The sequence below is a fragment of the Symphalangus syndactylus genome, chromosome 22 (genome assembly GCF_028878055.3).
Source record: "Symphalangus syndactylus isolate Jambi chromosome 22, NHGRI_mSymSyn1-v2.1_pri, whole genome shotgun sequence".
Taxonomy (NCBI): domain Eukaryota; kingdom Metazoa; phylum Chordata; class Mammalia; order Primates; family Hylobatidae; genus Symphalangus; species Symphalangus syndactylus.
Genome location: NC_072444.2, coordinates 18287280 through 18300048, shown reverse-complemented (window position 1 = coordinate 18300048; position 12769 = coordinate 18287280). Strand labels below are relative to the sequence as shown.

The window sequence follows — 12769 nt, the reverse complement described above, 5'->3', positions numbered from 1 at the left end:
TTTCCAGCCCAGTGCATGTGCAGTATGGTGGAGGGGATCTATGGAAAGACCCTGCCCCGCAGAGAGCACTGGGATGTGTTTGTCACCTCATTTTCCACCAGTGGCAGGCCTGTCAATATCCTGGAGTCTTCAAAAGACCAGAAAGGACCCCTCCCCAGCCAACAGAACAGCTCCTGGACTGCCGAGGGAGACTCGAGGAAAATGGCCTTTGTGCCCCCAAAGTGATCTCTTTATGTTCATTCCAGCCTTCCTTCCCCTTTCAGTCTTAAAGGGCCCAGGCGTAGGATTCCGCCAGACCTGGGTTTGAATCCAGGCACTGCCACTTCCTAGGCAGTCTTTGGGCAAGTTGTTTGCTCAGCTGTGGGCTGGGGCTGGGAGCGGGGATGGCGCAGGCTGACAGGAAACGATGTCCGCAAACCCCTGATCCAAAGTAGGTGCACCCGCCTCTCGGTGGCAGACAGCGCCTGGCCTGTCCTTTGCTGCTGCCCTCTTTGTTTCTGTTGGTCCCTCTGCCTGAAACACCCTCCCCACTGAAACCTTACTCTTGTGGGCAGACCCAGGGAAGAGGGAGGGTTGTGCTTGGGAAGCAGGTGTTGAAATCTCTGTGCCAGCAACTTGGTTGACCAGTTCTTAGTTAAGCTGAGTGCTCCCTGGCTCTGGGTGGGTGGGCAGGGAATATGGGTGTCTGGAGTGCCGTAAGAAACACATCGCCCACCTGGCCCTTCACGCCAGTCCTCAGAACGGTCCAAGGACAGAGCTTTTCTGCATTGTCAACACTGGAGCTGGCTGAGCCAGGTTTTCTCCACCACTGCCGGGAGGGATGTCAGGGCGGGCGACAGGCTCTTCAGTCAAGCCAGCTGCTGTCCACATGCGGGGTCTGTCCTCAACCTCCTGGGAGCAGGCCAGCCGGCTGCCTCCCCAGTCTGGCTTTGGAAATAAAAAGCCCATGAAATCATTTGTGCAAGCTCATCCTGGGGGTCTGGTATGTGCAGCTCAGGAAACACGATTGAGATGTGGGGTTGGGGGGTTGCAGAACTCGGGGCAGGAAGGGAGAGGTGAGGTGGAGGGGCTGGGTTGTGTGGTCTTCAGAGCCTGGCCACTCAGTGCCATCTGTAGCCCAGCATCACTGGGGAGCTGTCTGCCCCAGCCCTTGGCTGCCGAACCGGCATCTGCATGTTAATAAGATGCCCAGGTGATTGGTGTGTACATTCTAGGCTGAGACTCGCTGCTGTAGAGACTGGACTAGCTTTGAGTCCCAGCTCCCTGCTTGCTAGCTGTGTGACCTTAGACAAGTTACTCTACCTCTTTGAACCTCAGCTCCCTCATCTGCAAGATGGGCTTAGTTAGAAATTCTTTCCCCAAGAGGGTTAATAATTCACATTCAAGCCAGTGATGTGTGTGTCCAAGGCAGTGAACCGGGTGTGTGGGGCCCAGACCGTACCCCTAGTTAATGGTTGCTGGTGCTCTTGCTGTTATTGTGTCTGGAAAGCCAAAGATCTGGGCTCCCGCTGTCACTTTGGGTGGATTTGGGGCAAGTCTCGTTCCCTCTCCGGTCCTCGTTTTCTCCATCTGTACAAGGGGTCTGTTGGCCCCTGCCTTGCCTTCCTCATGAGACGGTTGCTCAAAGGAGAAGTGAGGGGTGCTGGGCCTCATTCCCAAGGGCCCCTCTGGGAAATGGGGAGTGTCAGGGAGGTGCCCCTGTGTGCCTGCGTCCAAGGGAGGAGTCATGTCATTCTTTATGTTTTGTGCCCTTCTTTGCCACTCCTGCTCTTGCTGCAAGATGTGTTAGCAGGCCGGCTCTAGACACCAGGCTGCAGCCAGAGCCACACTGGGGCTCACCCTTGCACCTGCCCTGCTCAGTGGCTTTGGAATTGAGTCGCCTTCCCTGCTCTGAGCAGTGTGGCCAGGAGAGATGATTCAGCTTGGGACCTGTGCTCCAGCCTTTACTCCCTGAGGGAAGCCCCAGATGCCCTGTGCTCCTGGGCAGGGATGGGGTGGCCTGGGAACTTTCACCCCATTGTGATTCCTGTCCCCAACATGGGGCCTGCTCCTCTCGGTGAGAGGGGCCTGGGACTGGACTCCTAGCCTTGCTCCTGATATACTGGGTGATCTGGGCAAATGGCTTGACCACTTGGCCTCAGTTTCCTCATCTGTACAACGAGGGGAGGTTCAGTGAGATGGTCCTGGCTGGATTAGGCCCTTAGGTTCCCTTCCTGTCCCCTCTTAGCTTCCTCTGTGCCCTCCAGCCCTGGCAGGAATCCCAGCCCCTTGCCCTCCAGGTCTGGACCTGGGAGCCCATGCAGATCTCAGCCTTAGCAGCTAATGCTGGGGCTGGGAAAGGCTGGAGAAAAGGGAGAGAGGGAGAGAGTGTGTGTCCTCCAGGAGCCCTGGCCGGGGCTGTCTCCTGTGGCAGAGAGGAGGAATTTTCCTCTGTGTATGCGAACAGTATCCGTTTTCTCTTGTTTCCAAAAGCCAGTGACGTAATCGGCTCTCCACCCCTCCCTCCCCTCTGGCCTATTTTTAGCTGGCCCGACAGCATCCTAAAAGGGTTTCAGACTGCCCTGCTCCGAGGCCATGTACGGAGGGTAGCAGTGGGGTGAGGAAGGAGAGAAGCTCCTCTGTCTGTCCCAGGATGGACAGACATCCCAGGCGGGACAGAACCTGCCCCCAGCTTCCTCCGGGGAGGAGGAACTCTGTTGGAGGAGCTGGGTTAGGGCCTTCAGGCTTTGACAGTTCCTGGGCCTATGAGGAGCTCCACAAGGGGATTCTGAGCAACCAGTGTGGAGCCTCCCCACCTGGGTTTCAGTCCTAGCTCCACACTGTCTCACCCTGGCCTTGGGCTCAGCTTGTGCCTCTGGGCCTTGCTTTCTGCACCTGGGGATAACGACGGTACCTACGCTGTAGGTTGTTACGAGGATTGAATTAACTTCATGTAGAACAGTGCCTGGTACAAATAAGTCTCAGTGAAGGTGGTTCTGGAATTGGTATTATCATGCAGTCTCAGGGAACTTCTCCCACCCCTTCCTGCAGTTAAGGGCAGGGGTCCACTGAACTCTCCTCTGCCTTCTCCCCTCCCGCTTTTCCTATTCAGCTTTGGGCGGTACACATGTCAAAGTAGTGGTGTGGAAGCCCTTGGAACAACAGGGCCTGGCACATAGTAAACGCTAAATCAGTGGGAACTGTATTTATTGAGTTTTGTTTTAATGTAATAAAACAAACCTGGGTTTGAATTCAAGCCCCACCCATTGACTCGCTGTGTGTTTTTGGGCAAGACGTTTATTTAACCTCTCCAAGCCTCGGTTTCCACATCTGTAAAATGGAATGATACACCTGCTTAGGAGAGTTCTGTGTTGGTTTGGGTAGGCTGTAGGGCATCGCAATGCTTAGCACAATAAAAGTTTGTTTCTTGTGGTGCGAAGAAGAGCCTGAGAGTGGAGCTGGCTGTAGCTGGCTCCTGAGGACCGGCTTTGCTACTGCATCTTGCAGCAACAACAGGAGCAGCAGTGCTTGCACAGCACTTTACAGGTTGCGTGCAGGCAGGGTGGTGGTCCCTGCCACCTCTGTCTTCACGAAGTGCTGGGCTCATACCTTAACGTGGCACTTGTCACCACCACCTGGTACTCTGGTTATACGTCAGCCTGGCTGTCCTCTCACACCACCTCCCCTGGGCTGGGAGCTCCCAGAGGGCAGGCAGGGATGGAGGCCCCAATGCATCTTCCTTGCCCAGCTCAAGATAGGCCCCGGGTGGGTGTTGGGGTTGTGTCTGAGGGCTGGATTGGCACAGGGAACTCACCTTCTGACCGCCCGTTCCTCTTGGCTTTTGCAGATGGGAGGAGGAACTCACCAAGCGCATGAACCTTCAGACCATGGTGGACACGCTGCAGGAGGTAAGAGCCCTCAGATATCCCGACCAGGAGAGGCATGCCAGAGAGCCATGTGGCCAAGGGGCACAGTCTTCATGCAGCAAAGCCAAGAAATTCTTGCACAGCCCCTACTCTGTTACTTCCTACTGCCTGTCTCTCCTTTATGGAGCCAAGAGACCCCTTCCACTTACTCTGCTTGGAAGCTAGGAACGGACCAGCACAGTGTTGCACAAGAGCTCTGATGCAGGGGTTGAGAAGCCTGGGTCCAGGTCCCAGGGTGCAAGTCCCAGCCGCTATATAACCTGGGACCAGCGACCCTTCTCACCAGTCACTGTCTCCCCACCTGAGGCTTGGACTAGATGGTTTGTAAGCCCCCAGGCAAGAAGGGTGCCCTCGGTTGGGGCTGAAGGCCTTGGAGAGGGCAGGTGGGCACGTCGCAGGTGGGCTCCCAGCCTGAGCAGGCTCTCCGTGGTGGGCATTTGGGAACATTCCCCTTGCTGCTCTAGCTGGAATCTCTGCATTCTGGGCTCTGCAACTCCCCCGCCTGCGGTGTAACCTGGGCAGCAAACTTCATCTTCTCAGCCTCTATTTTCCTCTCTGTCAAATGGGAACAAGAGTAGCAACCCCATGAGAAGGCATGAAAGGTTCTTCCAAAAATGTCTAGAAATTGCATTCTGCTACTTAAAGCATTTATCGTCTAAGAAAGTTAGAGACAGATTAATATAATTGTCAATGTGTAGAAGGAAAAGGTTGAATATCTCCCTTTCTTTTATAACGAAAGTGCTTTTTTCTTTATAAATTTAATGGGTTCATCATCAAATATGTGGAAAGTATAGAAAAGCACAAAAATAAAAATTATCTCCAGTTCCACCCCTCCACAGTTGAAAAACTGGTGTGTGACCTTCCAATCTTGTCTGTGCAGACACACACCCACGCTCTTTAGACACATGTTAGGTCGACACACATGACATTGTCATTTTTGAAAGCAGAGATGGCCCAATAGTGGCAATTTCACATGGATTGATCTCATATTTTTAATGTAATAGGATTGCTTGTTAATTAACCTGCTCTTTTAATACCTGCCATGGATTTTCCCACGTAATGGATAATCCTTTGAAAAGTGTTTTAAGCAGTCAGCAGTGCTCAGTGGGAAGCCAGGCTGGGACGAGGTCCTTGGCACCCCTTCCCTGGCATGTAGGTGCCCAGCTGGGGTGGACATTGGGTGCCTAGGGCTCTGGACTCAGGTGTCCAGACCCTCCTATCCCCAGAGGACCCAGCCCATCTGAAGCCTCCCCATCTCCGTCCCCGCAGGCAGCACAGGAGGCTGACGCCATCCAGGAGGAGATGAACGAGAAGATCGAGCGGCTCAAGGCCGAGCTGGTGGTGTTTAAGGGGCTTATGAGTGACGTAAGTGCCGCCCGCTGCCCCTGGGTGTCATGGCCTCCCCCACACCCATCATGCAAAGTGCTTCATTCCCTCCGAGGCTCCGGAGCTCGGCTTCTAGTTAGAATCCTGGCTGGCTGTGTTTGACCATGAGGATGACGGATGCATTGGATGCATCGGAGACCAGGCACCCTCCTCCCGCCCCCTCCCCACTTCCGCTTCCCTCGGTCTGAGTAGAGATGCATTAATCTGCCGCTTAACCCATCCCGCCCTCCCCCGGGCTCCCCTGATGGTCTGTGTGTGTTTGCTCCCACTCCTTCCCAGCTCGCCTTGATGAGGGCAGGCCTCGGTGTCTGGGTGCAGCGGGGCGTCTGGCAGGTTGGGCCAGGTGCCGTCTGGTCTGTGCGGGCCTGAGAGACTCGCAGGCCCAGCGGCCTTTGGCAGGGTTGCTCCATGAGGTCAGGAAAGGCCAGCGTGCGTGTCTTTTTGACAATCCGGGGCCCCTCTGAGTATCCGTGGGTTGGGGGGAGCTGTTGGCAGCAAAGGGCTCCTTGCTGCTGGGGACCCAGGTCTCCTCCCCCTTCAAACAGTGGACAGTACAGGGGGAGACGCCACCAGAAGGCAGAAGGGGCCAGAACATGGGTGACTGAGCCTGGCGTGGCTCCTGGTGTGGAGGGGCGTGAAGCTGGGTGTGGTTGGTAGAAGCCTCCCAGGACCCTAGTTGGAGGCCACTGGGCTCCCTCTCACTTGTGTCCAAGGGGATCTACCCTGTGGTCCTCAATGACTCCCACTGCCGGCCATGGGAGGCATCCAGGAGAGAGAGCTGCCTGTGTGGGGGACAGGTGGGGCGTGCAGGTGGGAAAAGAAGGGCTATCTTTCTCCAGCGGGAGTTGTCTTTTTTCTTCGCTCTGACAAAGTAAACACAGACCCTGTGTCTGCTGGGAGGATGCCTTCTAGCCCTTAGGGAGAGCAGCACACACGGCGTCATACTGGCCCCCGACTCCCAAGGCCCCAACCCCATTCCACCCTGAGCAGCGCCGCCGCAGCCCTCCACTCCACAGAAAAGCCCAAGGCACCCTCGGACTCTGGAGGCCTCCTCGCACCACCCCTGCTGACACCTAGGGGTCTCCCCACCTCTCTGCCCAGCCCTGCAGGCTTGCTCCATCCCTTGCTCATGTAAACCCTGCTGTCCTCCCTGCAGCCCATGACAGACCTGGACACAAAGATCCAAGAAAAGGCCATGAAGGTGGACATGGACATCTGCCGCCGAATCGATATCACGGCCAAGCTGTGCGATGTCGCACAGCAGCGGAACTCGGAAGACGTGTCCAAGATCTTCCAGGTGACTAGGGCTGCCCTGCTCACCAGCCAACCCCCCACTCTCCCAGAGCAGCCCTGGCCTCCACCCTTGCCCAGCCAACTCCTGTTTCCCTCCACATCCCACTCACTCCCTCCCCTTCCCCGAGAGGCAGCACTACCCGACCCTGTGGCCTCCCCAGGAAAATGTAGAATCAGGCACCCGTGGACTCATAGGCTTGTCTGACTGCTTCATCCTATGGCTGGGGAGACCGAGGCCCAGGGGGTGATGTGCTGTGCTCAAGGAAGGAAGTGGCAGAAATCAGTCTCCTGCCCCTCCAGAGCTTGGTTCACCAGCCCACACTGTACCCACTGCCCTGCTTCCTGCCCCTTCCTCTGGGTGTCAGAACTGGGCGTCATCCCCACGGTTGGGGAACCCTGGGCAGGTTATGGGGAGAACTGGGGGAGCTGGCCTGAGCTCTGGTAGAGAGGCCTCAGAGTTCAGAAGAGGAGCTGTTGGCCTTTGACTATTTTTCATTCCCCCCCAAAGAGGCTCTCGATACCCCCCCGACCTAACGTGCAAGTGTGGGTGCCCCCGAGAGACGGCGATCAGGTTAGCGCCAGTGAGGCTGTCTTCCAGAGAGGGCTTGGGGGGCCAGTCCAGCCGAATGAGGCACATGTCATTCTCCGAAGGCTGCTTCTTGAGTTTCGGGTTGTGGTTTGGCTTTTGCTTGAGCCCAGGGCAATACGGTGTGTTGTCGCTCTGTGTGTGTGACTTTGACGTTGCTGGGCCAGATCTGGGCCTCCCTGGGGCCTTCTCTCCACCTCCATGCCTTCTTGCTGTCCCTCTGCCTGGAAGCAGGGGAGGCCAATGCAGCCTTCGTTTGCTCATGGCTTGTCTGCTTGGAGTGGAAGCTTTCGGTGAACCTTGCGCCGTCTGTCCTTTGCCTTTGCATGTAAGCAGGAGGGCTCTGGCCAGCATGGGGCCATATGGCCTTTGTCAGGGGTTCTCTGCCTCTCTGGCTGGCTCTGAGATATCCCAGGTGATTCTGTGTCCTTGTCTGGCCTGTTCCTCTCCCCAAACTGTGGGGCTGCTTCTGTGGTAAAAGGGCGAGCTGAGCCGGCGCACACACCAGGCCGCCCAGGGCAGGGAAGAGTCCAGGCCGTCTGTGTCCCCATGCATGTCTCCCACCTCGCGCTTCCTGCTAACGCCGCCTGCTTCTTAGAGGACCTGCACCTTTCCTGGCACTGGCCAGCCCCAGTCATGCTCATCATCCTGTGAGATGCCGGCTCCCTTCCCAGTTCGCCCCTACCCTCCATCCTAGCCGAGCCCCCCAGTTACCTTGATTGCTTCCTTTCCAATTCAGGTGGTCCCCAAAAAGAAAGAGCGTAAGGTGGCTTCCGATGATGACATCTCCGAGCAGGATGGGGAGGTGAACCGGTTCTCGGACGATGAGGTTGGCTCCATGAACATCACCGATGAGATGAAGCGCATGTTTAACCAGCTGTGAGTATCCCCGTGGCCCGCACACTCTCCATTTCCCCGGATTGCTTGGGCAGGGGTGGTGAACGGGAGGCTTGGGCTGAGAGTAGCCCGCAGCACTGGAAGAATTTGGATTCATTTCCTTTTTTTTTTTTTTTTGAGACAGGGTCTCACTTTGTCACCCAGGCTGGAGGCTGGAGGCTGGAGGCTGGAGGCTGGAGTGCGGCAGCACAGTCACAGCTCACTGCAGCTTCAACCTCTCGGGTTTAGGGATCCTTTCATTTCAGCCTCCCAAGTAGTTGGGAGCACAGGCATGTGCCACCATGCCCAGCTAATTTTTAAATTTTTTTGTAGGGACAGGGTCTCGCTGTGTTGCCCAGGCTGGTCTCAAATTCCTGAGCTCAAGCGATGCTCCTGCCTCGGCCTCCCAAAGTGCTGGGATTACAGGCGTGAACCACTGCACCCAGCCAAGATTCATTTTCAACATTTGTAATTTGGGAAATTTCATATGTTCAGCCTCTCTTGGAAGCTTGAGGAGGTCAGGCATTGCTGAGCCTGGGGCTGACTTGACAGGGCTGGATGGCAGCTGCAGAATCTGGACAGGCGCATACTCTTCCATTCACCAGAATCCTTTGTGTTCCCTCTCTGCCATTCTCCTGCCTTTCCTTTGAAAGCTTCTTCCAAAAAAGCGGTGGGAGAAGGGGTGTTCTTGCCCATGAGATACAGGGGCTGGGCTGTCCCCTCTCTGGTCATGTGTAGACATATCTGTGTCTGAGGATGTCATGAACCCAGAAGGGGCAATGGCAGATGTGGTCTTATTTGTAGGCTATTTTCTTTTCTTTTTTTTTTTGAGACAGAGTCTCACTCTGTCACCCAGCGTGGAGTATAGCGGCCAGATCTCGGCTCACTGCAGCCTCTGCCTTCTGGGTTCCAGTGTTTCTCCTGCCTCAGCCTCCCAAGTAGCTGGAATCACAGGCATGCACCATGATGCCTGGCTAATTTTTGCATTTTTAGTAGAGGCAGGGTTTTACCATGTTGGCCAGGTTGGTCTCGAACTCCTGACCTCAAGTGATCTGCCTACCTCTGCCTCCCAAAGTGCTGGGATTACTGGCATGAGCTACCGCACCTAGCCTGTGGGCTATTCTTGAGCAGACCTTAGCCAGACCCACCTGCACTAGTTTGCTCTTGGTGGGCTGGCTGTATTGACTGCACAGCTTGCAGAAATGGCTCCTGATGTTCACTTGGAGGGGGCTTCAGAAATGTCACTTTGCTCACTCCAGACGCCCATCCTAGGAGATGGGGTATCACTCCCCTCTTGTAGATAGGGAAACTGAGACTCTGAGAGGACAAGGGAGTTGAGCAACACCACTCAGCTAGTATGTGGCTGAGCTGGGATTCAGAGCCAGGCCACCTCCCACGCTAGTGCGCTCTCAGTAGGAAATGCTGCTTGGGGTGGTGGCAGGGTCTGGGCTGGGTATGGTCAGTAGTGGGCGAGCCTGCTGGTGCCAGCTCTTAGAAGCTACTATACCCACTCCAGGCTCAGTGATGTCATATTAGTACCTTAAAATTTGCCATTGCAGGAAATCGGCAAATGCTACCAATCAGAGCTCTGGGAGGCTCTGCCACTTCCCAGAGCCCCCCCAGAGAGGGCATGCTCCTTCTAGCAGATACCTTTGACATCATTTGTTTCAAAAGCCCGGGGCACGGGCTCTCCTAACCTCCCTGCACAGCTCTGAGGCTGGCTCAGAATTCCATAGTCCAGAGCTCACTCCGCCCAGACCCTTCATTGTACAGATGAGAGAATGGGCTCAGAGGGGCACACGCGGAGTTAGGACAGAGCCAGGCCCCCAACTCTTGGTCCAGTGCTTTGTCCCCCATGCCATGCTTGGAAGAGAATTCTCTCTTCTGTCCCTATTCTAGGCCGACTTTTAAGATAGACAGGAGGCAGGGGCAGGGTTGGAACTGGGTGGGGACAAGAACTCTTTTGCCTGATACTTCCTGGACCTGCCATTCCCTTGAAACAGAACTGAGATGGGAGCTGTATTTTCGGGGTTTGCTATTTAAGGGTGATAAGGAGACCCCTAGATTCTTGATTCCTCTTGATTCCCCCCATCTCATATTCTTATCTTCTGCTGCCTGCCAAGAGGGGCTTTTTTTTTTTTTTTGAGATGGAGCCTTGCTCTGTTGCCCAGGCTGGAGTGTGGTGGTGTGATCTCAGCTCACTGCAGCTTCCACCTTCCGGGTTCAAGCAATTCTCCTGCCTCAGTCTGCGAAGTAGCTGAGACTACAGGCACGCACCACCACACCCAGCTAATTTTTTTTGTGTTTTTTTAGTAGATACTGGATTTTACCATGTTGCCCAGGCTAGTCTCAAACTCCTGGCCTCAAGTGATCCACCCACCTCGGCCTCCCAAAGTCCTGGAATTACAGGCATGAGCCACTGCACCCGGCCAATAGGGGCTTTTGGAGAGAACCAGTGGTTGGGTCTAGGTTTTCTGAACATTGCCCTGGGCGTTTCTGAGCCTAAGACAGGATTGTATGCCCCGGAGAGCCCAGGCTGGGTCCATGTGGTTAAATTAAAGGACTTATCTAGAGAAATTGTTGTCCCTGCTTTTATAAAGTCCCCAGGGCATTGTTAAGCTGACCAGGAATGGGGTGAGCTACAAAAGAAGACAGATCAGAGTGGAAGCCAGGGGGCCCCATGGGCAAAGGCTCCAGTGTGTAGAAAGAGCATTCAGATCCAAGTCAGGCGAGACTGGCTGCAGGAGTGGGCGCCTCAGTGTTGATAGAGCTAAATTGGGTTCAGTATGGAATTAGATTTAGCTGGTTGTAAAGTTACCTAAGTTAAAACAAACAGGCCGGGCGCGGTGGCTCACCCCTGTAATCCCAGCACTGTGGGAGGCCAAGGCGGGCGGATCACGAGGTCAGGAGATCGAGACCATCCTGGCTAACACGATGAAACCCCGTCTCTACTGAAAATACAAAAAATTAGCCAGGCGAGATGGCGGGCGCCTGTTGTCCCAGCTAAGCGGGAGGCTGAGGCAGGAGAATGGCCTGAACCCTGGGGGGCGGAGCCTGCAGTGAGCCGAGATCGCCCGCCACTGCACTCCAGCCTGGGCGACAGCGAGACTCCGTCTCAAAAGAAAAAAAACAAACAACGAAACCTCTGATCACTTTGATCACCCCCCACCCCCATTCTGCAGTTCTGTGTGGGCCGCCCTGACCCCACCCCAGGCGGGGCCCTGGGCCTATCCCATGGACATCTCCATCAGCTGTGGGCAGGACCCTAGCCAGGCTGCCCCTGGCCGGATCTGATGAAGTGTTTGAATAATACAGCCGTGTTAGACTTGTGTTTTGTTTTGATCTAAGTCGGTTGTTTGGGCTTCAGACCAAGGAGAAGAGGGAGAATGTGCGGCTCTCCCCCGCTGGGGCCAAGGCTCCGTCTCAGCCCCACTCTGCAGATTTGTGAAGTGGAGGCCTCTTCCAAGTCCCTTTTCTTGCCCGTCTTTCTGTCCTTTCCAGCTTCCTGTCCCTCGGCTGGGGTTTCCTTCAGATCCCAGACGCTGGGAAGGAAGTGAAGTCAGGAATCGAGTGTGTGATGCAGTGACCGCTGGACCCTGGCAGCTCCCGGCCACACGGCCCACTCCAGCACCCGCCCCCACCAGCTCAGGACCCTGGACTCGGGGAGCCACCTATGGGTTCCTGTGGGAATGGCTTTTGGAGGGGAGCCGGCCCGGCCTGACTCCAGGGGGCGCTCGAGACAGCTTTTTACCAGACAGCCTTCTTGGGACCTGCCCAGCCCCCAACCCAGTCCATTGGGAATATTCATTGCTCCGGAGGATCCAGGAAGGGAGTTGAGGGAGGGCAGGCAATGGGGAGAGCCCTGGGATGGCAGCCTGGAGACAGGGTCCACACTGTCCTGTGCTACCGATGCACTGGGTCAAGTGATTTCACTCCTACAGACAGCCTTCCCCTTGGAAAGAGGGGTATGTTGGATGAGCTGATCTTTAGGTCTCCTCCAGTTGGGGTAACCAATGCATCTTGGGAACCCCTTAGTCCCAGGCAAACCTGCCTGGTTGGTCAACCTACTTTTAGTTCTAGCCAATAGGGAGGTCTTGACATCTCCCAGGCTTTGAATTCAAATCTCATTTCCAGCATGTATTGGTCTAGAAGGCCACTGAATCCCTCTGAGCCTCTGTTTCCTCACCTGCAAAATGGGAATGATAGTTATGCTTACCTCATAGGATTGTTTTGAGGGTGGAATTGTTTTGAGGGCGTTGCATTTTGCTGCATGCTTAGTGGCTGGTCCAGTGCCCAGCACCTAACGGGTGCTTGGGGAGTATGTTGATGGGGAGGAAAAAGCTGTAGGAAACAGAAACATTTGGCATTCTAGCCTGTTTCTGCTACATGCTAGCTGTGTGGCTTTAGACAGTTGAGTTATCCTTTCTGAGCCACCATTTCTCCATCTGTAAAATAGGTATAATACCAACCTTTCCAAATTGCAGAGAACATGATATTATATTGAGCATCTCACTCGAACTAGGGGCTCAAGAAATAGCTGTTAAATGAATGAGGAAAATTGCAAGATTGGACTTGGAGGAAAATATCTTTAGTCCCAATTAATTATAGCCTGACATTTAAAAAATATACATTTTTAATTGTATAAACAATACATAAATACATTCTGCATTTTAAAAGAGTTAAACTCCTTTTGGATAAGGCGAATGCCCCCTTTGGCTTACTA

General features: G+C 54.7%; 1 protein-coding gene across 3 annotated transcripts in view; it reads left to right on the top strand.

The window, feature by feature from the left end:
- IFFO2 (intermediate filament family orphan 2) overlaps positions 1 to 12769 on the top strand; it is a 51141-nt gene that overhangs the window by 30468 nt on the left and 7904 nt on the right. The window contains exons 2-6 of one of the 3 annotated variants that reach the window (XM_063631155.1): positions 3827 to 3887; positions 5175 to 5270; positions 6448 to 6588; positions 7093 to 7155; positions 7910 to 8049. In XM_063631155.1, the coding sequence (XP_063487225.1) occupies positions 3827 to 3887; positions 5175 to 5270; positions 6448 to 6588; positions 7093 to 7155; positions 7910 to 8049 (501 nt within the window). The remainder of the gene's footprint in view (positions 1 to 3826; positions 3888 to 5174; positions 5271 to 6447; positions 6589 to 7092; positions 7156 to 7909; positions 8050 to 12769) is intronic. The other 2 variants (XM_055262304.2, XM_055262306.2) reach the window with 2 other exon arrangements.